This window comes from Carcharodon carcharias, chromosome 7 (assembly GCF_017639515.1).
Source record: "Carcharodon carcharias isolate sCarCar2 chromosome 7, sCarCar2.pri, whole genome shotgun sequence".
Taxonomy (NCBI): domain Eukaryota; kingdom Metazoa; phylum Chordata; class Chondrichthyes; order Lamniformes; family Lamnidae; genus Carcharodon; species Carcharodon carcharias.
Window position 1 is genome coordinate 26,202,494 of NC_054473.1, and position 23,882 is coordinate 26,226,375.

At 38.7% G+C, this 23,882-nt stretch overlaps 1 protein-coding gene across 5 annotated transcripts in view; it reads left to right on the forward strand.

Annotated features, from left to right (window-relative positions):
• nol8 (nucleolar protein 8) overlaps window positions 1-23,882 on the forward strand; it is a 63,704-nt gene that overhangs the window by 26,124 nt on the left and 13,698 nt on the right. For 4 of the 5 annotated variants that reach the window (XM_041192076.1, XM_041192077.1, XM_041192074.1 and 1 more), the window contains 10 exons: window positions 1,707-1,785; window positions 4,525-4,675; window positions 5,084-5,152; window positions 6,343-8,271; window positions 9,710-9,874; window positions 13,403-13,534; window positions 14,380-14,464; window positions 15,125-15,275; window positions 16,098-16,181; window positions 18,788-19,086. In XM_041192076.1, the coding sequence (XP_041048010.1) occupies window positions 1,707-1,785; window positions 4,525-4,675; window positions 5,084-5,152; window positions 6,343-8,271; window positions 9,710-9,874; window positions 13,403-13,534; window positions 14,380-14,464; window positions 15,125-15,275; window positions 16,098-16,181; window positions 18,788-19,086 (3,144 nt within the window). The remainder of the gene's footprint in view (window positions 1-1,706; window positions 1,786-4,524; window positions 4,676-5,083; window positions 5,153-6,342; window positions 8,272-9,709; window positions 9,875-13,402; window positions 13,535-14,379; window positions 14,465-15,124; window positions 15,276-16,097; window positions 16,182-18,787; window positions 19,087-23,882) is intronic. The other variant, XM_041192079.1, reaches the window with a different exon arrangement.

The following is a 23,882-nucleotide window of genomic DNA, read 5'->3' on the forward strand; positions in this document are numbered from 1 at the left end:
ATGACTGGATGTGGCAGGACTGCAGAGCTTAGATCTGATCCATTGATTGTGGAATCACCTTAGCTCTGTTTATCACTTTCTGCTTATGCTGTTTGGCACGCAAGTAGTCCTGTGTTGTAGCTTCGATTGACACCCCATTTTTAGGTATGCCTGGTGCTGCTCCTGGCATGCCCTCCTGCACTCTCCATTGAACCAGGGTTGATCCCGTGGCTTGGTGGTAATGGTAGAGTCGGGGGGTATACTGGGCCATGAGGTTACAGATTGTGGTCGAGTACAATTCGGGTGCTGCTGATGGCCCACAGCGCCTCATGGTTGCCCAGTTTTGAGTTGGTAGATCTGTTTGAAATCTATCCCATTTAGCATGGTGGTAGTGCCTCACAATACAACAGAAGGTATCCTCAATGTGAAGGCGGGATTTGTCTCCACAAGGACTGTGCTGTGGTCACTCCTAACAACACTGTCATTGACAGATGCAGGTAGTTTGATAAGAAGAGGCCAAGTATGTTTTTCCCTCTTGTTGATTCCCTCACCACCTGCCGCAGACCCAGTCTAGCAGCTGTGTCCTTTAGGGTTCAGTCTGTGATGGTGCTACCAAGCCACTCTTGGGTGATAGACATTGAAGCCCCCCCACCCAGAGTACATTCTGCGCCCTTGCTACCTTCAGTGATTTCTCCAAGTGGTGTTAAACATTGAGAAATATTGATGCATTAGCTAAGAGGGGTGCGGTACGTGGTAATCAGCAGGATGTTTCCTGGCCCAAGTTTGACCTGATGCCATGAGGCATCATTGGATGTTGACGAGTCCCACGGCAACTCCCTCCCGACTGTGTACCACTCTGCCACTACCTTTGATGAATCTGTCCTGCACGTGGATCAGAACATACCCAGGGATGGTGCTGATGATGCTTGGGGCATGATTTGTAAGGTACGATTAGTCTGTAAGACAGCTCTCCCAATTTTGGCACAAGCCCCCGATGTTAGTAAGGAGGACTTTGCAGGATCAACAGGGCTGGGTTTGCCTTTGTCGTTTCCAATGCCTAGGTTGATGCTGGGTGGTCCATCCGGTTTCATTCCTTTTCATTGAAATTTTAGCGGTTTGATACAACTGAGTGGCTTGCTGGGCCATTTCAGAGGACGTTTAGGAGTCAACCCCCTTACTGCGGATCTGGAGTCACATGTAGGCCAGACCAGGTGAGGACGGCAGACTTCCTTCCCTAAAGGACATTAGTGAACCAGACTGCTTTACAACAATCAACAATAGCTTCATGGTCATCATTAGACTTTTAATTCCAGATTTTTATTGAATTCAAATTCCACCATCTGCCGGGTTGAGATTTGAATCTGGGTCCCCAGAGCACTATCCTGGGTCTCCTGAGGTACCAATTTTTTGTTCACTGTTCTATTTAAAAGGCACTCAATTGTAAATAAAATTATTCACTTTCCTGTCGAACAATACATCTGATAGATTTACAGGATGTAGACAAACACTTGTCTCTAATGCATGGCAAAGTATCTGTAGAGAGTGAGCTGATTGGACAATATACAGAAAGACACATTCACTGAAGAGTATTTAATCCAAAACCAGAAGAGGAGCTAATTTTAGGAAGACCGACACAACAGGATTATTTTTGGTAGTCATTCCATCTCTGCTGCTAGCTCTGTTAAGGTGCTCAAGCTCAACAGTTTTTATTATTTTTATGATTCTAGGTATGTCAATCCTGAATAAATCAAAGTGGAAAGGTGGAACACTGCAGATTGAATTAGCCAAAGAATGTTTCTTACATAAGTGAGTGTTATTCAGTAAATATCTTCCAGATTGTTTGTTTTTATTGTCTGCAAAGTTGAAAGAGTGTTGCATTCTTAAAATGTCTTTTGAGAATTTATTCTTCAAAACTTTTCAACACTATCTTTTTCAAAGGATGGAATTTTGTCCAGTTCAATTTTACATCAATGGAAATATTAGTTTACTAATTGATGTTTGGTTGATATATATTTATATTGCAACTTGGTAGGGGATAACAATCATTTTTGTTCCAGAATTATCCTCCTCAATGCTGAGGAAAACACTTGTTCCAATTCCATTGGCATCTGTTTCTTTTTGTTTTCCAGTGCAGACTAAATAAATTAAATCTGCAAATTAAAATTTTGCAAATGAACATTCCAATTTGAATTATTAAATAGATACTTCAAATTCTAACTTTTATCTTGTGGGTGTTACATAAGAAAGCCATGGGTTCGAAAATTATTTCCCAAAGCTTTCCAGGCCTTTGCACTCAGAGAATAAAAGTTCTGAAATAATGCCGAGAGGTGATGATTGTTGTGTAGTTGAATTTCCAAATATATGCTTAATAAAGCACAAGTTAGACTTGTTCGTAAAATTAAAGCTGATAGAACTTAAGGGAGAAAAGCAGTGTGGATCCAGAATTGACAAAGGCCAGAAGGCAGAGAGTAATGTTGGATGGTTGTTTTTCAGACTGAAAGCAATATACCTTGGTCAGTGTTAGGACCATTGCTTTTTTTGTATATATTAATGTCTTGGACTTGGGTATACAGGTCATAATTTCAAATTTTGTAGCCGGCATGAAACTAAAAATGCAGCCAACAGTGAAGTATGTCGTCATAGGCTTCAGGAGGACATGGGCAGATTGATGATGTAGGCAGGTACGTGGCAGATTAAATTTAATGCACCAAAATATGCACTGATACATTTTGGTAGCAAGAATGAGGAGAGACAATATAAAGGAAATTGTTCAATTTTAAACAGGTTGTCGTATCAGGGTTCGAGGGGTCTATGCACACAAATCTTTGAAGGTCGCAAGTCAAGCTGAACAGGCTGTTGAAAAGGCATACAGAATCCTTGACTTTATGAATAAAGGCATACAGTGTAAAATTGAGGTAGTTATACTAAGCTTAGCTGTAGTATTGTGTTCAATTCTTTTTGTGTACTGGACAACTACATGTGCAGCGAGTGCTGTCAGCCGAGCAGCTCTAATTCAAGGTTTCAGAGCTTGAGTAGCAAAACCAGGATGATCAACTTTTGGGGAATGAATTAATGGATACTTTGGCGTCCGAGGCGGGGGTGGAGGGTGTTCTGGAGGACCTGTCAGAGGGTGGGGGCGGAGGGGTGTAGTTTGTGAGTCTGTGATGGCATGGGCACTGGCCACCAGGAGGAGAGTGCATTGCACATGAGCAAACTTCGATGAAAGAGAATGCTAGACAAGTGGTGTCCCAAATGCCGATAGCCTAGGATGACGCCTCACATACGGGACAGTCCCAGAAAACCTGAGGTTGGCGGGGGCAGTGTGGAGGTTGATCAACCTGGCAGCAGCTGGTATTGCCGCAGTACACCTGCAAGGCTGTGAGCTATATGAATAGCACATTTAACGGTGTTGATACAGATAGGAAGTGGGTGAGAGCCAGACAGTGAAAAAGGACCAGACAAGTAATGCAGGAGTCCACTGAGTGAATCTTGTTCTATGACAGTATTCAGTTCTGAATGTTGGTGGGAGTAGTGATTCATCTGGGGAGTGCAGCCAGATCCAAGTCCACACCATACAGAGGGATATCACAGAGTGGTTGCAGAGCATTCTGAACGAGGAGAGTGAACAGCCTGATGTCATGACCCATATTAGTACCAATGACATAGGTCAAAAGAGGAATGAAATACTAAAGGAGATAGGAAGGAAACCATCAAGAAGGACCTCAAGTGAAGTAATCTCTGGATCACTCCCGGTGCCATGTTCTCGTGAGTATAGGAAAAGGATAGAGGAGATGGATGCATGGCTGGAAAGATGGTGCAGAAGAAAGATCTTTAGATTCCTGGGACATTGAGATTTGAGAGTGGTGATCATGAAGGTTATTGATGAGTAAATGAGGAGAAACTGTTTTCAGTGGCAGAAGGGTCAGAGGACAGAGATTTATGGTAATTGGCAAAAAAAAGAGGTGACATGAGGGAAAGAAACACAATAAGTTAAAAGCAAAAATAAAAGCAAGAAACTTCAGATGCTGGAAATCCAAAACAAAAATAAAAATACCTGGAAAAACTCAGCAGGTCTGACAGTTAAAGTTTCAAGTCCATATGACTCTTCAACAGAACTAAGGAAAAATAGAAGAGAGGTGAAATATAAGCTGGTTTAAGGGGGAGTGGGACAAGTAGAGCTGGATAGAGGGCCAGTGATAGGTGGAGATTATCAAAAGCTGTCATAGACAAAAGGTATTGACAATAAGTTGTTGTGATCTGGAATGCACTGCCTGAAGGATGGTGGAAGCAGATTCAACAACAATCTTCAAAGGGGAATTGGATAAATACTTAAAGGGGAAAATCTTGTAGGGTGATGTGGAAAGTGCAGGGTGTGGGACTGGTTCTTCCGAAGGCATGATGGGTGTATGACCCCTTCTGTACTGAATAATTCAATTCTTTATATCACTACATATTTCAGGAATAAATTGGGAATTTAGTTTTTGCACTTTCTTCTAAAAAAAATGCAAGTTTTTTCAAAACTCAATTTTGCATTACCTGTTGTAGGCTTGCTCAAGAGCGACAGGATGCAGCTAAAAATAAGCACAAACCTCAAGTTGATAATGTAGCAAAAGTGGTAGAGTCTCTGAAGAAAGCTGGTGTTGAAAATTTCAAGATCAGATCGGCTGTACCAGGAACTGAAGTGCCCGAACACAAGGTAAGTGATAATTGTTTCAAATTGTCTTGATGTAAAACTTAATTTTGCATCAGTTAATTTTTGAAATATTCTTAAATAAATTGAAATTCAGTAAAATAGTAGATAATCCAGTGTGATACAGTAATCTGATTGTTAGAGACTTTGAAAAGTATTGAGATCATCTTATCCCACCTTTAGAGAAAAGCATAGTTCCCCCATTGGTCTAAGGTCTAACCAGTGATTTATAAAAGAATACCATCGTTTCCTTACTTTTGCACACGATCTTTGTATTGTCAATGACTAATGCTGTATTTCTAAACCACCATGATGTGGGTTATGTATTGGTGGAACTGCCACAAAAACATGAGTGTGACTAAATGCTATCCTACTTATGTATCAAATAAAGTACTTAAATTTTTTATCCTTCAGGACTGGATTGTGAGCAAATTTGGAAGAGTGTTGCCCATTCTTCATCTACGACAAAAAGATCAAAAGAAAATATCCTTTTCTTTAATAAAGCTGTAACAGAGGTGGTCGGGGAAAATACTCAAAAGTTGTTGAGAAGAAATAAACAGAAAATTACCATGAGGTTCTAGAAGTTGGATGCCCTGCATGGGTTTCCTGTTACTTAGACATCTATAAAGCAAGCACTTAAATTTCGGTACTCTCATTTCCTCTTTCCTGCAAAGTGTTCTCTGGTTTTATGTAAAATGTTCCAAAATGTTTATTTTCTCATTTACACTGGCTGTCTCCATCAAGAAAGTGAACAACTGAGGCCTGATATACAACAATTCCCTTCAGACTGTCTATCATTGCGCTGCTGCCTCTACTGGGTGTGTCCTGCCTGTAGAACAGGACATAACCAGAGATGGTGACGGTGCTGCCTGTGACATTGGCTGTTAGGTAACATAGGAAACACAGCAGTTAATTTATGGATAGCAAGGTCCCACAAACATCAATGAGATAATAATCAAATGATCTGTTTTAGCAATGTTGACTGGAAGATAAATATGGGTCAGAGCTTTGATATAATCTCCCTGCTCTTGTTTGAAGTAACGCCATGCAATCTTATATGCCCACCTGAGAAGGCAGAAGAACCTCAGTGTAACATTTCTCTAAAAAATGGCATCTCTGATAGTACTATACTAGAGTGTTAGCACCCTTAATGCTGCACTGGATAGTCAGCCTAGATTTTTGTGCTCAAGTCACTACAGTGGGAATGTGCACATAACTATCTGAGGTGAGTGATATAATTGAGCCACAGTTAACGCCACTGAGTGCAGTTCTAATTAGCAGTAAGAAATAAACATACATTCTAACCTCCAAGATATCATTTATGTTCTACAGTGCTTTATAATCCTTTTGAAAATGAAAAGAACTGAAGAAATTGCAAAACAAAATAACTGTTGATGCTGGAATCTGTACTAAAAAGGAAAATGCTTGAAATACACAGCAGGTTAGGCAACATCTGTGGAAACAGAGTTAAAGTTTCAGGGCCGTGACCCTTCATCAGAACTGGTGAAGAGTCGTCAACCTGAAACCTTACTTCTGTTTCTCTTTACAGATGCTGCTTGACCTGCTGAGTATTTCCAGCATTGTCTGAAGAAATTACACATTAGTGTTTTGTGTTGTTTTTTATATTGGTTAAATTAGAAATACTCTGCCAGACATTTCTTAACTAGTTTCACATAGTAAAGTATGATCCTTCTAAATATTGTCATAACATCAAGAAACTTGATCAGATGTCAAATTTCGAAATCAAAACCTCAGTAACTAACCTGACATGGCACCTTGAAGAAACAGATGATGAGGAAATGAGTAAGAAAAGACGAGGGGACTTCCCTACTCCTACGCAGCCTGTTAAGAGAAAGAAGCTATCTGTCAACAAATACAATATGAAGGATTCCAGTGATTCTGACAGCAATTTCCAAGCAAATAAAATGTCTTCAAACACAGTTGAACATTGTGGCAAAAGAGGATCTAATAAGAATGAGTTGATTGGTGCAACAGGGAGCAGGGTTATTTTCTCTAAATCTGCTCGTTGTGCAGGTTCCATGAATCAAAACTCTGGCAGACAAGAAACTATTGCCTCTAACAAAAGCAATACTTGGTCTAAAGCTCAAGTGACATATTGTGATTCTGACTCTGAAGAACTGGAATTGATTATTGAAAGAGAGAAAATTAAAATTGAAGAGCTTAGTCAGACAGATGAAAAACTACAAGACATGCCTTTGGAGGTGGTTGGTAAAGATTACGTTTTAAAACATCAAACTCATTGGGCATTAAATGACTCAAAGAAAGACATGTTGAAAGACATTAGCATTAATCACACATCAAATGACAATGGTAGTGAATCTGATTCTGCTGATACTGATGAAATCATCTCTACAAAAATGATTCCTCCCAAAGGCTTTCCAAAGACAAAATCTAGTAAAAAATCAGATTCAGAGAACTCCAAGACTGAAGGTTATCCTATGAAAGAGGAGTCTGAATCTAATAGTAATATCGGTAATGAAGATTCGGAAGAAAAGAGTTCTGAATCCAATTTGGATTCTGATTATGAAGAAATGATCAGTAGCTGTTACCGAATAGACCTATCACTAACTGATCTTGAACAGCTGGCAAATAGTTCGTCAAAAGCTAAGAAAGAAAACAGCGATTCAGAAGAAGAAAGTGAATTGGACTTTCCTAAAAGAAACTCATTACAGCCCCCTGAAATAAACCCATTGCCATCTGCTTCAGGTGCAAAAATTTCCCAGAGCATGCCTGTCTTGAAGGAAAATACCATACATAATAGCATGGTATCAGCTATTCAGGATGAAGACAGCAGTGACTGTGAAACAACACCAAACAAACAGCTGATTAACCCACCTCCTTTTAAAGGCACACAGTGCATCTTCAAGGTAATGGAAGAAAATAGCGAAGGAGATAAAGTAATGAGTGATCAATTCCTTTGGAAAGTGAAGAGGAACTTGGATAAAGAATCATGCAGTGATTCTGCAACCCCACCTGTTAACAAAAAACAGAAAATTCATCGAACTAACAATGTGCTATCCTCTGATTCTGATAATGATATGAAAAGTAATTGCAGGCCACCACCATTTAAAGGAACAAAATCTCTTCAGTTCACCACAACCACCATGGACATTCCTAGCCACAGGCTTCATCTTGGTATATCTGAAACTAATGAAGAAAAGTTGCAATCTGGAATGCACAAACTGTGTAAGTCCACACTACCAAATGGAGATAAATGCGGTGATTACAAAGACTCCAATGAAGAAATAAAAGCTGTAAAACAAAACATGGTGCATATAAAACCAACCAACTCTCCAAAGATTGAACCCTCAGCTTTAATTGTTGCTGAACGCAGCCATGTGAAAGAAAAGAGAGAATATAAAGTTCAAATTGATGGAGGGCATGCAAAGTGTTTATTGATTAAAAACAAACCAAATATTTCCCTCAGCATTGAGAATAATGCTTGTGGTTTAGCTGCAGGAGTTCCTCGAAATTTGGATAAACATTTATTGGACAATCAGAAAAGACTGGCTGCATTACACGAGAAACAGAAAGGGACTGAAATGCAGAAGAAACTCATTCAGGGGGCCCTCTCCAATTTGGTATGTTAGAAATATTCAATTCAATTGTTCCTTAATTTAAAAAAGATTGATTTCATGCAGTCTACTAATTATTATTATTTTCTCCTAATTGCTTGCTTCGTCAGCCAAGAATAACTTTCTTTTTATTGTTGATTATATTAACTGCTGTAAATCCATTATATCGGTCATTCCAGTGATTTCCTACAATAGGAGCCTGCATTTTTAAACACCATTTTAAAGACTTGCACAATGTGTGATTTGTCCCATACATTTTACTGTATATTCATAAGCATGCAAAACATCAATAATGCATACCGCAATTTAAACCTCCAAACAGCAGCACAGTATTGTCTTCATAAATGTGTTGACTCAGAATAAAGAATTAGACTTGTTTAAGGGTTGAGTGTGAATTCTTCCCCTCTGATTCCCCATGTGCTGGTTACTTGATCTTAGCCAGGCCATTTGGAGAAGCATCAGCAGCTTGAAAGGAAACAAGTACGCAGGTCAATGTGTTTCTTGGTCTTTTGCCTTCATTCGTTCACATCTGAAACATTCTAAACTGACTGAAATAAGAAGATTAAGAGTACTACTAAGATAACCATTAGGGCAGTAAAAGGCAGAATGTTTCTTTGTATTTGATGTACTTCTACATTTTTGAAATTTATTTTGCTGATTGAAGTAGTAAGCACCAATTTTAGTGACCCAGTGGATCTTTTATGGACTAATTATCCAAGAACAAGAGATAATTTAAAGGGGAACTGGGTGAATCCATTGCTTTCTGTTGAAGTCAAAGGACAGCCTTTTAAACACTTGAAAGTCCTATAGGAAGTCCCTTGAGACAATCTGCTGTCAAGTCTTAAAATAATATTTTCAATATCATATCTTTTGGCCTAAAGGACAGTGAGCTGCATGAGGTCCATTTAGGAATGTCCAATATAAAATTTGAAAGTGGGGAGGAAATTGATGTAGTTAATTGCGTGATTTTGTGCACAAAGAGAGACATATTCTTTACAGTGATTGCTTTTCCAAAAGACGCCAACATTCGACAGTTTCTTATCTCCACTTTGCCTTTTGCTATCTATTCTCAGGCAGACTGAAACCACAATTAACTGACTGTACAGTTCTCCTGGGCAAGAAGGAATACATTGCAGTAGGTGTCATGAAAGGGGAGGAAATTAATTTAAAAGCCCTTTAACATTCACCTTAACAAGAAACTATCAACAAGCTGTACTAAGAAGGATTGGAAATGACAGTCCAAATGCCTAAAAATTTGCTTATCCATAATTTCTTTCCCCTTTCCTCAAGATGGACTGGTGCAAATTTAGAGATTTTGTACAATAACTAATTGCTAATTTTCTTCCTTTTATTTACTTTGCTTCATTATGACCTCTAAATGCCATGCAATCTCTCCATTTCCCCTTCCTTTAACCTCTGAACAAAAATGCATTTTCATTTATAGGACCGTCAGAAACCTGACAAAGGGAAGCACATTGTCTTTGATTTTGAGGAAGAGAGTGAAAACAGGGCATTGCTTGAAGATATTAGAGGCAGTTCTAAAACAGAAGTTGCAAACCTATCAGCAGAAGAAGGTGAAGAAAGCAAAGAAAAATGGCATGCTGCAAAAGTACGTTTTTGTTCTGTGTTTCATTCATATTTTGGGCATATTTTTGTGGGTTTGCCATGGTGAAAGTTATTGGCAATTGTAATTCTCAGCATTAAGCTGTCCTGGTTCAGATATAACATGACTGGTTGCAGAATAACCCAAAGCATTCTGTAATAACAATGTACTATTATTTCTCAATCTCAAAATTAATCCCAATTTGGCCTGCTTGAAGTCTTTTCTATTTCTCATGAAAGTTAATTTTGAGTTCAGAGACTGCAAGCTGTATTGCATTGTAAAAAATTGTGTGGTAAGAACCTGAATCCCCAAAGAATTGGATTGAAGCTTTCTATAGTCATTCGACTACAATACTTTAATTTAAGTTGAGATGCATTGTTTTGATTTCACTTGCAATTTTAGTCCCTCCTTTCCTATTCACAAATCAGTTGACTATTTACTAAGGTACAGCAACGAAACTTAAAACTAATAAGTATTTTCAACATTGACAAACATCCCAGCATCCTTCATAGAGGTGCAATCAGAAAAAAATGGAGGCTGAGCAAAAGGAGGAGCTATTAAGAGAGATAACCAAGAGCTTAGTCAAAGAGGTTTAAGAAGAGTTACGAGTGGATAGCTGAGAGTGAAACCAAATGAGGACAATTTCACTGAGCTGGACAGTGGAGTAGAAGCGCCAGACAGTATGGTCAACCATGTCAAAAGCTGCAGAAAGGTTACGGTGGGATAATACACCACAATCACAGTCACAGAAAATGTCATTCGTATCTTGGTTTGGGACTATTTCAGTGCTGCAACAGAGATGGAAACTGCAGAGATTCAAACATGGAGTCACAGGAAAGATGGGCATGGATTTGGGAGGTGACAACATGTTCACGAAATTCGGAAAGAAAAGAGAGGCTGGAAATAGGGCAGTAGATCACAAGGACAGAAGAGTCAAGGATTTTTTTTGGATGATTGTGACCTATTTTAAAGCTAGAGAGACAGAACCTGGGAAGAGAACTTCATCTAGTGATGAAGGTTAAACCAACTTTCTGCTAGACATGTTTGACTAAAAGAATGAAGATGGGGACAACTGGGAGAGGAGAGAGTAAAGGTTTATTGGGATTAAGGGCAAAAAAGTTGACATCAGGGAATAATTGAGGAAATTCATGGTTTTTGAAGTATGTTGACAAATGCAGAGCAAGGGCTCAGCAGTAGGGATTTGGAAAGTAGTTATAAGTAACTTGAGGTTTTTTTTTACAGGGATGGACACAATGATACATTGGAAAGGGCAGGAGAATATTGGTGATGATGGTTCAGAGATAGCCTTGCCTGTGATAGCAACCTGAGGAGTAGAGAAACCAGTTCCACAGGCATCCCTTGAAATGTCATTCAAGTGGACAATTCATGTGAACTAAGATGATGAATGTTGACAGGCTATCTCGCAAATGAGACATCACAGTCAATCCAATCCAGTCCTTGCATAACATCCATATGTTCACTTTCAGCAGGGATGGCTGAATAGAAATTTAGAGTGAAAACTTTGACCCATTGATATCCCCCCGCCCCCCACATCCACCATCTCCCACAACAATGAAGCCTGCCAAATCCTCAGCTGAGATGCAGACTGGAGCTCTAACCTGCAACCTTCCTGTCCTTCTGAATTAATTGCTCAATAGGTTAAACGAGCCTTCCCATCTGAAGAGTATAGTTTGTTTTTGTGAAAGGGAAATCGTGTTTAACCAATTAAGGGGAAACCAGTAGATGTACCATACTTAGATTTCCAGAAGGCATTTTATAAGGTGCCACATCAAAAGTTATTGTGGAAAATAAAAGCTCATGATGTAGGAGGTAATATATTAGCATGGATAGAAGATTGGCTAGCTGGCAGAAAACAGAGAGTAGTCATAAATAGGTCTTTTTCTGGTTGACAGGATGTAATGATGGTGTGCCACAGGGATGGTGAAGCTTGGGCTTCAACTATTTACAATTTATATAAATGACTTGGATGAAGGGACCGAAGGTATGGTTGCTAAATTTGATGATTACACAAAGATAGGTAGCAAAGTAAGTTGTAAAGAGGACATGAGGCTACAAAGGGGCACAGATAGGTTATGTGAGTGGACAAAGATCTGGCAAATGTCGAATTGTCCTTTTTGGCAGGAAGAATACAAAAGAACCATATTATCTAAATGGTGAGAGATTGCAGAGCCCTGATTCATAGGGATCTGGGTGCCCTAGTGCATGAACCACAGAAAGCTAATATGCAGTTACAGCAAACAATTAGGAAAGCAAATAGAATGTTATTGTTTATTGCAAGGGGAATTGAATGTAAAAGTAAAGAGGTTATGCTTCAGTTGTACAGGACACTGGTGAGACCACATCTGGAGTACTGTGTATATTATTGGTCTCCTTATTTAAGGAAGGGTGTAAATACGTTAAAAGCAGTTCAGTGAAGGTTTACTAGACTAATTCCAGGAATGGGCAGGTTGTCTTATGAGGAAAGGTTAGACAAGCCAGGCTTGTAACCACAGGAGTTTAGCTGAGTAAGAGATGACTTGATTGAAACATATAAGATCCTGATGGGGTTTGACAGGTTGTATGTGGAGAGGATGTTCCCTCTTGTGGGGGAATCTAGAACAAGGGGTCACTTTTTAAAAATAAGGGGTCACCCATTTAAGACAGAGATGAGGAGAAATTTTTTTGAGGGCAGTGAATCTCTTTCTCATAAGGCAGTGGAAGCAGAGCCTTTGAATATTTTTAAGGCAGAGGTAGATAAATCCTTGATAAACAAGGGATGAGAGGTTATTGGGGGAAGGCAGGAGGTTACAATCAGATCAGCCATGACTGAGTGGCCGAGCAGGCTCACATCTGCTCCTAATTTGTATCTTCATATATTTTAAGTTTACTTCCCTCGTGACCTCCTTGAGTTGGTAACCCTATTGCAGGGATAGTTTCATATGTGCCAGCCACTCTCCCGCATCTTGCATGAGTGACCATTATTCTTGTGTGAGACTTATCAATGAGTATTGGCAGACTATCCAATAAGAGAGTTCATGATCACGAACCTAATTCTGTTTTTGCCCAACATCCACACAACAACCATCAGACCTAGCTAGTTACTGATCAGGAGTTTGAATTCTAGCTACTTTTTCTTTTGCAAAGGAACCAATTGGAATACTTATGCCACAAGAGCCTTCCTTGTCTGCATGTCTCCGGGGCTTTACCTCTGAGTGCAGACAGTTAAGCATTTTGAAGAAATTTGCTATGTTAATTCTGATGCTTTTCAAAGCTGAATGAGTATGTAAAGGTGTCCTGTGTCTTTAACTCCTAGTTCCACAAATTAAAAAGTATGGTACAGAGCTTCCAGTCTAGCATTCCTTAGATCAGCTCTTCTGAGATTTTTAAAGTTCACCTCAGTATTAATGTTAGATGTTCCAAATGTTAGATGTTAATGTTAATGTTAGATCTTCCAAATAACTCCTAGCAAGACAGTAGCTTGCTTTATTATAAACTAAAGGATTTCAATTTCAATTTCTTCTAAATTTACCTCAGGTTTTTGAAAGTCGAACCATTGGGAAATTATTTGATAGTGAAGAGGAGGAGGATGATGAAGGTGACAGAGATGAAGAACACAATGGAAGATTCAAAATTAAGCCTCAGTTTGAAGGAAAAGCCGGTCAGAAGGTAAGAAGGATATTGAATATAAGAAACGGTGTCTGAATGCTTCAGAGGCATTTTTTGTACATTGCAGTGCACAAAAGGATTAAAAATTTGAATTAGTAATTGTTATCAATTTATGCTAATATGGTTGCTTCATGCAGTAATAAGCTCATTATTGTTTCTGTTGATTACAGGGTGTAGCTCTGGAAAGATAACCTGATCCAAATTAACAGCATATATTCTTTGTTCCTAAAAGGAATTAAAATTCTGTTTATTTGTATTTATATTGCAAGTAATTACAACCATATTTTCTTATTAGCTAAATAAGTTGTTTTGTTTTTCATATCCAAAGGTATTATTTTAAGTATTTTTTTTTCTTCCCGGTCTGGATGAATGACTCTTATTCTGTGCCTGCTTCATTCTTGGACAATGGTGAAATGAAGGGCATTTCTAGTAATCCAATATGAAATTCTTTGATCAGTATGTGTAAAGCATTTTTTTGCTTGCATCGTACAACAGTTACATCATATTTATTGATTGATTGAAGTCTAACAGGAATTGAATTCAGATAAATCATGTAACATGTTAAAGAATTGTACCACTCAACGGTAAGATACAGACTTGTGGCCATAACTCTCTTGCATGGTTTTGCCTGAGATATCTGAGGCACAAACTGAAATGAAATGTAAGGGAGCAGAATTATCCTGGACTGCTCTTGGTTGATTAGCAAAGTGAAATTGAAAAGCAAGACAGTAGGGATAATGGGTAATGGGCTGCTTGCATGTCCTTTTGAGTAAGAATTGAGGCGAGGAACTTAAAGGTTACGTTGTTTAGTTTACTTTTTAAAGTTATTATATGCCCTTTTGCAGTTGTTGGCCTTACAATCACGATTTGGGACCGATGAAAGATTTCGCATGGATGAACGATTTTTGGAAAGTGAAGAAGAAAATACAGGTAACTGTGAGAAAGTTCTATGAATTACAGTTTTTTTGACCATTTTACTAATCATTGAGTTTAGTTAAGTTTATTCTTCAAAATGTCTTGCCGACGAATGTAGGTATAATGCTACCTGAGATGTTCAGTCCTTGGAACTACAGAGTTTTGGAAAAATGTGAAAAAAAGGCTAAAACAGATTCTTACCATCAAAGGGAAAGTTACCACAACATGAAGCTTTCATCCCACCTCATCCTTTGTCTTCCAAAGGAACATCAGATAGTCTGCACCACACATTTTGTATCAGACAATTGGTAAATGGCAGGTTTGTGAGTGCCAACATCTCCACTTTTTATCTGGAATGGGGCACTGGTTGTTCAGGGCACACAGTTGTCACTAGGTGGCACAATTTCATATACTGCAAAGCATTAGAGACAGGGACTTTATTGTAATCGGTGATCATCAGAGAGCAGAAATATTCTTTTTGGATGGTAATGGGAAGAAGTAAACCCTGTTCAGGCCATGAAGGGCGTGTTGTATGAGAATGGAGACCAAAGTCCAACTAGAGTTCAAAATTCTTGATGCTATCCAGTAATCCTTGCTGTGTGTTTGAATACCAAGTGAGGACAAGGTTAGGCATTTTAATAGGATCTCTTAGAAGGAACATATTTTTTATTGCAGAAGGATCTGTTACAGTTAAAAGCCAATATTCTGAGGATGAAGAGTTTGCTGAAGAGAAAAAGAGAGCTTTGGACATCTTAACAAGTGTTATCCAAGTCAGTGATGAAAAGACTGAAATCAGGAAAGAACAAGCAAAATTCAAAAAATTCAGGTATGTATTGATTGAATGACTTTCATTCTTTTGTTCATGCAGAACTAGTCACTGCCTAAAATGATTAATTTCCCAATCTGATTTCAGAGCATCTTTTAATAAAGGATAAGTCCAATGGTAAGTGAGCAATATTGCACAATTGCTCTCTTAAGTCTCTGGTTAAAATATGGTAGTGAGGTAACTGCAAACCATAAAACATAGGAGCAAAAATTAGGCCCTTTGGCCCATCCTGTCTGCTCTGCCATTCAATCATGGCCTCAAACTGAGGTCCATCCATCAAAACCTCTATTATGTTGCAGGCAGTGGATTGCAATTTCACTTTTATGCAAGCATAGAGCTCTGTTCCTCAGCCTGTAAATATCTTTGAGAGCGTGGATCGAAGCACCTGTTTTTCTCAAAACGTTAAAGACTCCGCAGTAGATTTATGAAGCGGTAATGAGGTCTGATTGGTATTATCTGGGCATTTTTAAACTCAACCTCATGTTGCATTGAAATTAGGCTCCACTGAGTACCTCAGAATGGTTTGAGACAGTTTCCCAAAGGAACCAAATTACACTACTTCATAAGAAACATGAAAATGTAGTCCAGCTGCATCTTAGATCAAGTTTCATTGTATTTATACCTGCACATTCCCATTAAAATGTAACAAACTACCATCTCTTATTCTACTTAAGTTTTACAAAAGTAAAGCATTTAAATCACAGCCTTTTTAAAATCGATACTGTAACCTACATGCACTTACAATTTCACATTGTTATAGTATCTGCTGCAATTTTAAAATTAGATGTCTATCAATATTTTGCTCTACAATGTTTCTTACAGAGATGTCTCTGCTCTGCATTATGATCCCACAAGAGAAGATCATATAGTCTTTGAAAACAAGGTTGAGGAATCCAAGAAAGAAAGGTATTTTTTTTAAATGAAATTGCTGTATGATGTAATTCATGGTAATCTAGAATTATATACTGATCATCTACCCTTAATGTTTTATTTTCAAATATAAAAACATTATTCTCTTTCTGTAGTTTGGGCAATTGTCAGTTCAGAGTGCTTAACAATACTATCATTTAATGTGACATTTATTTAACAATAAACATGATCTTTGTGTTAAAATAAGGCCTTGTTGCAGGATGTACACCAAAACATGGAGACAGCCTTTCCTGCTAAAATTTGAATAAAGTTGTGTGGGTGACATAATGCACTGATGGTCCTAAACATAGCACTACAGAATAGGAAGGTACGGGTTTGTGGTTGAGAGTTCTTAATCTGGGTCAGGTTTGTGCCAATTTAGGATTTTTCCCAACCCTCCCAGTCAAACCAGCCACGAACATCACAAGGATAATTAAGATGGGCAATAAATGTTGGCATCGTCAGTGACACCCACATCCCATGAAGAAATAAAGAAAAACTGGAACAGAACAATTGGAAAACTGAGGATGAATTCAGTAGAAGAATCCTGTTTATTCGATTTTGTATTTCACAATATTATGCATTCTAAAATCAATAAAGTACAATTCCTGACACGATATGCTAACACTGCAATTTTCAGATACAAATTTCAAACTTTCACTTTTTAATTTATGAAGGATAGTTCACTTTCAAATTAAAGAAAACAGAGTAGTTAAAGTTGAGTTATATCACTTCTTGAAAACTCAACTAAATCACAATAGATTTTCTAGTATTTCTTGCCTTTAAAACCTCCAGCCTCAACAAATCCAATACTCTTCTAGCTGGCTTCCCATCTTGTAAGCTCTGTAAACTTGAGTTCATCCAAAACATTGTTGCCCATATCCTAACTCGCACAAAAGTTGCATTGACTTATCACCTCTGTGCTCCCTAGCCTACATTAGCTCTCAGTGCAACAAAGCTCTGATTTTAAAATTCTTGTCTACAAGTCCCTCCATTTTCTTGTCCCTTCCTATCTCCGTTAACTCCTCTGTCCATTAAACACTCATATTTCTGCACTGCCCCCAATTCTGGCTTCTTATGCTTCCCTGATTATCATTGATCCACCATTGACAGCCATGCCTTTAACTGCATTAGCCCCCAGTTCTCAAATGCCCCCCCATAAACATCACCACTTTTCTACTTCTGTCCCCTGTTTTACAATACTCCTTTACAATGCTTCTCAAGAGCTACATCTTTGATCAAACTTTTGGTCACCTGTCATAATGTCTCCTTATCTGGCTCGGTGCCAGTTTTTTCTATAATACTCCAGTGAAGCACCTTGGGACATTTTACTGTGTTCAAAGCATTGTATAAATGCAAGTTGTTGTTGTATATGAGTATATTTTTCAATACTGGAAAGGTTTTAGTGGTTAAGTTTAAAATTGACCCGATATGAAATTGGAGTAAAGGACTTTAGAATTATCTTTTCATTTGATAAAATATATATGATAAATATAACTGAGGCAACATTATTCTCTTTGTGATGATTCAGTTACACTCTGGTTTGCATCAAAGATGGAGACCAATATGTGACATTTATAAATGAACTTCAATGCAATTAAGCTGATTCATTAGAAGGCAGTTGAAACAAACAATCTCTCAGGAAAATAATATGATCAGAGTCAATAACCTTGAAAAATGGCTGGTAAGATATAAGGCTATCAAAACCATGGTAATTGTTGTTGTGGCTGGTGAACCTAGAGTGTGACAACTGTTATCAGGATCAGCTAGATGTGAAAGTGATTTCCTGATTGTTCCTTTTTATTTTCCTTTTGCAGTAGTGTTTGCTCATGCTTTTGATAACATTTCCATTCAGAACATAGGGACGCAGGAATTAGAAGCAGGAGTACGCCATTTGGCCTATCAAGTCTGCTCCACCATTCAAACAGATCAGGGCTGATTGATGCAGCACTCAACTAGTTACAACCTGCTGACTTGAAAGTGGTTTTATCATTTATATTTATCTTCTTTATCCATTTATGAAGGATGTTCTCTAGGTTTCTTCTAATGAAGATTCAATCTAGTCCCAAAATTGATTTCTTTCCTCTCTTCATCACTGCCTCATGCCATCTAACACTGACCTGATAATTAACATTAATCCAAAATGACTATATTCAAAACATCCAATTACTTTTAAATTAGAAGTGCAAACATGTAAGTATAATAAAGCCACTAAGACAAGCAAACGCAATTATGCCATCACAGTAAACCTTTGTAAATGGTTTGAATTTGTATATCAGTATTTTCACAATACTGGTATACAATAATGTGACAAAGATGATCAAAACTCAAATTCATTAAAACAAACAGGCAAGACCTATATTTCATTCTTCACCAACCCCATGATAATGCCCCATTTATGCATACTCTTTGTATCCTGTTCGGTGACCATTTTCTCAATGTATGGTTCAAGATTGTGTGTTAGAAACTCAACATGTGGCATATATTAACTCTAGAAATCTGATGTGAAATGTGTGTACTATGACTGCAAGATAATTTGGCAATTAGGTATCTGGGACAATTTCATCAAATTTAACTTCGAACTTATTTCATAAATGTTGCAGCAAATCAGAAAGAAGAAAAAGGAGAGAAGAGGCTGAGATGCTTCCGGAAGTATCAAAAGAAATCTATTATGATGTTAACATGGGCTTGAAAGAAATGTTCAGTTCCAGGACAAAAGAAGAAGAAGAAGCATGGGATATGGAAGATGACAGAAAGGATCAAGCTGAACCTGTTGAATCTACTGAGACTCAGACCACCCAGCTCACTTTTGATTGCCTTTCCAGTAGTAATCTGAAAAAAGATTCAGCTGATTTTACATTTTCATTTTTTGAGGCTGCAACTCCTAGCAGTCAAAAGCCAGGTAAAATTATTTCTTTATGGCTAATGTTGAATCAACAAACAGAAAACTTGTATACATTTTGCACTAATACTGTGATTTTTTAACATTTTTGCTGATCAGCTTTGAGGAATAGAACATCTCTATTTTGATACCAGGTTGCAGCTTTGAGTGATCCTAAGTATGTTCACAGGTTAGAAGCCCAATAAAATTCCTTCTGGCAAGGCACAGCAATCTCAGTTGTCATCCCTGGATCAGTGGTAGCATTCTCACTTTTGGGTCAGCAGGTTGTGCATTCAGGCCCCACTCCAGAGACTTAAACACAATAAGCTAGGCTGACACTTCATTTCAGTACTGAGAGGAGTGCTGTCTTTCAGTTGAGACATAAAACCGAGCCCCAATTTGCTCTCTTAGATGAATGTAAAAGTTCTCCTGATACATTTTGGAGATCAGTAGGGAAATTCTCCTCTATGACCTAGACAATATTTTTATCTTTCAATCAACATTGCTAAATGGATTATCTGGTCATTAAATCATTCCTGTTTTGGTATCTTGGTGTGTGCTACCATGTTTCCCTACGTAACAACTGTGACGACATTTCATCAAAGTATTTCATTGACAGTAAAGTGCTTTGGGATACTCGCACCTTGTGGAGTGAATTATATAATTGCAAGTTAATTTGTTATTTCTTTTCTTTTAATTTTTCTGAAAAGAGTAACCTTGCTCCATGAGCCTGAATATTTCTATCCTTATACCTGCCATTTTGAGTGAGGTTACTGGCCTGTATATAAAAATCTACCAAATTATGAGCAGTTTGCACCAGGTATCAGTGCACATTGAATTAAGATAATTCAATGTCCTTTTGCATAGAGTAAAGCATCCTAAAACATTTAAAGCAGACTGGTTAATAGATAACAAACAGCAAGTCGTAGAGAAGATGGGAAATATAACATACGCACGTAAAATTAGGAGCAGGAGTAAGCCACTCAGCGCCTCGAGCCTGCTTCACCTTTCAATAAGATCATGGTTGATCTGAATGTATCCTCAACCCCACATTCCTACCTACCCCACATTCCTACCTACCCCCGATAACCTTTCACCCCCCTTATTAATCAAGAACCTATATAGCCCTGTCTTAAAAATATTCAAAGACTCTGCTTCCACTGCCTTTTGAGGAGCAGAGTTCCAAAGACACTCAACCCTCAGAGAGAAAATTTCTCCTCATCTCTGTCTTAATGAGTTACCCCTTATTTTTAAACAGTGACCCCTAGTTCTAGATTCTCCCACAAGAGGAAACAGCCCCTCCACATCCAGCCTGTCAAGACCCCTCAGGATCTTAAAGGTTTCAATTAAGTTGCCTTTTACTCTTCTAAATTCCAGTGGATACAAGCCTAAGCTGTCCAGCCTTCCCTCATAAGACAACCCGCCCATTCCCAGTATTAGTCTACTAAACCTTATCTGACCTGTTTCTAACACATTTACATCTTTCTTTAAATAAGGAGACCAGTAGTGTACACAGTACTCCAGATGTGGTCTCACCAATACCCTGTACAACTGAAGCATAACCTCACTACTTTTGTAATCAATTTCCCTCTAAATAAATGATAATATTCTATTAGCTTTCCTAATTACCTGCTGTACCTGCATACCAACATTTTGTGATTCATGCGCTAGGACACCCAGATCCCTCTGAATCTCAGAGCTCTGCAATCTCTCACCATTTAAATAATAAGCTTCTTTTTCATTCCTCCTGCCAAAATGAAAGATTTCACATTTGCTCACATTATACTCCATTTGCCAGATCTTTGCCCACTCACTTAACCTATCTTTGGCACTTTGTAGCCTCTTTACATCCTCTTCATAATTTACTTTCCTACCTATCTTTGCGTCGTCAGCAAATTTAGCAACCATTCCTTCGGTCTCTTCATCCAAGTCATTTTCATAAATTCTAAAAAGTTGAGGCCCCAGTACTGATCCCTGTGGCACACCACTCGTCACATCCTGCCAACCAGAAAAAGACCCATTTGTGCCAACTCTCTGCTTCCTGTTAGCCAGCCAATCTTCTATCCATGCCAATATGTTACCCCCTACACCATGAGATTTTATTTTCTGCAATAACCTTTGATGTGGTACTTTATCAACGCCTTCTGGAAATCTAAATACAGTACATCCACCAGCTCCCCTTTATCCACAGCACATATGACTTCTTCAAAGAACTCCAATAAATTGGTTAAACATGATTTCCCTTTTACAAAACCATGTTGACTCTGCCTGATTGTCTTGAATTTTTCTAAATGCCCTGCTATAACATCTTTAATATTAGCTTCTAACATTTTCCCTATGACAGATGTTAGGCTAACTGGCCTATAGTTTCCTATTTCTGTCTCCCTCTCTTTTTGAATAAAGGAGTTATATTTGCTATTTTTCAACCTAATGGAACCTTCCCTGAATCTAGGGAATTTTGGAAAATTAAAACCAGTGCATCAACTATCTCATTAGCCACTTCTTTCAAGACCTTATAGTGAAGTCCATCCGGACCTGAGGATTTGTCAGTATGCGGCCCCAACAATTTGCTCAATACCACTTCCCTTGGTGATTGTAATTTTCCCAAGTTTCTCCCTCCCTTCCATTTCCTGATTTACAGCAATTTCCGGGATGTAACTTGTGTCCTCTATAGCGAAGACTGACGCAAAATACCTGTTTAATTGGTCCGCCATCTCTCTACTTTCCATTATCAATTCCCCAGACGCACTCTCTATAGAACTAACGCTCATTTTGTTAACTTTTCTTATTTAAATATCTTTGGAAACTCTTACTTTCTGTCTTTGTATTACTAGCTAGCTTTCTCTAATTTTTCCCTCCTTATTAATCTGTTTGACATTCTTTGCTGTTTATGCTCCTTCCAATCTTCTGACCTGCCACCTGTCTTTGCATAATTATATGCTTTTTCTTTAAGTTTGATACTGTCTTTAACTTTTTTAGTTAACCACAGGTGGTGGGCCCTCTCCTTGGAATTTTTCTCACTCATTGGAGTGTATATATTCTGTGTATTGTGAAATATCCCTTTAAATATCTGCCACTGAACATCTATTGACACATGTCTTAACCTCATTTGCCAGTTCACTTTAGCTAGCTCAGTTTTCATGCCCTCATAATTGCCCTTATTTAATTTTAAAATACTAGTCTTCGCTGCACTCGTTTCTCACTCAAAATGAATGTAAAATTCAGTCATATTATGATCGCTGCTACCTAGCGGTGCCTTCACTAGGAAGTTGCTCAATGCCAGGTCTAGTATAGCCTGATCTCTAGAACGTGCTGTTCTAAGAAACTATCTCAAAAATATTCTATGAACTCCTCATCAACGCTACCTTTGCCTATCTGATTTTTCCAGTCCATATGTAGATTAAAATCCCCCAGGATTATTGCTGTACCTTTCTGGCAAGCTCCCATTATCTCTTCTATACTCTGTCCTACTGTGTAGTTAGAATTAGGGGGCCTGTACACCTCTCCCATAAATGATTCATGCGTTTACCATTCCTCATCTCAACACAAACCACTTCTACATCCTGGTTTCCTGAATTTAGGTCATCCCTCTCTAATGTGCTAATACCATCATTAATGAACAGAGCCACCCCTTCACTTTTTTCTTAACTTCCTGTCCTTCCTAAATGTCACATACCCTTAATATTCAGGTCCCAATCTATGTCATCCTGTAGCCATGTCTCTGTAATGGCTATCAAATCATACTTATTTATTTTTATTTTGTGCTCTCAGTTCAATTGTTTTGTTTCGAGTGCTGCGTGCGTTTAGAAACTGAGCCTGTAGTTTTGTCCTTTTTATTATTTTTGTAGCATCTAGCCTTATCTGCTGACTTACTCTTAGATATGTACTCTCTGTCCCTTCCTGTCACAGTCTGTTTATCATATTAATACCTGTCTCTCTTGCCTTGTCTCTACTCTTTAGTATACCACATCTTCCCAAATTTGATCTCTTGCCCCCACTATTCAATTTAAAACCCTCTCTACTTCCCTAGTTAGGTAGCTCGTGAGGACACCAGCCCCAGCACAGTTCATGTGTAGACCGTCCCAACGGTACAGATCCTACTTTCCCCAATACTGGTGCCAGTGTCCCACAAACCGAAACCCACTTCTCCCATACTAGTCTTTGAGCCACACATTCATTACTCTAATCTGATTTGTCCTATGCCAATTTGGACGTAGCTGAAGTAATAATCTATCAATTATTACCCTTGAGGTTCTGCTTCTTAATTTGGTACCTAGCTTGTCGTACTGACTTTGCAGAGGCTTTTTCTTCATCCTGCCTATGTCGTTGATACCTACATGGACCACTGGATCCTCCCCCTCCGCCTGCAAGTTCCTCTCCAGCCCTGAGCAGATGTCCCGAACCCTGGCGCTGGGGAGGCAACAAAGCTATCTTCACTCTCGCTCTCTGTTACAGAGAACAGTGTCAATCCCCCTTACTATACTGTCCCCTACTACCACTACATTCCTTGTTGCCCTCCCACCCCACTTGGATGGCTTCCTGTACCACAGTGCCATGCTCAGTTTTCTCCTCCACCTGCAGCCCCCACTCTCATCCAAACAAGCTGAGAGAACCTTGTATTCCCGCACTCCCGCCCTCTGGGTCCCCTTACCTGCCTCACTTGCAATCACAGTCTCCTCTACCTGGCCATTGACCAAATCAGAGGACCCTATCCTAAGTGGTGTGACTGCCTCCTGGTATAAAGCATCCAGCTAACTCCCCCAATATCCCCAGCTTGATGTGTCACAGAGTCTGTAATTTAGCCTCCAGCTCAATGA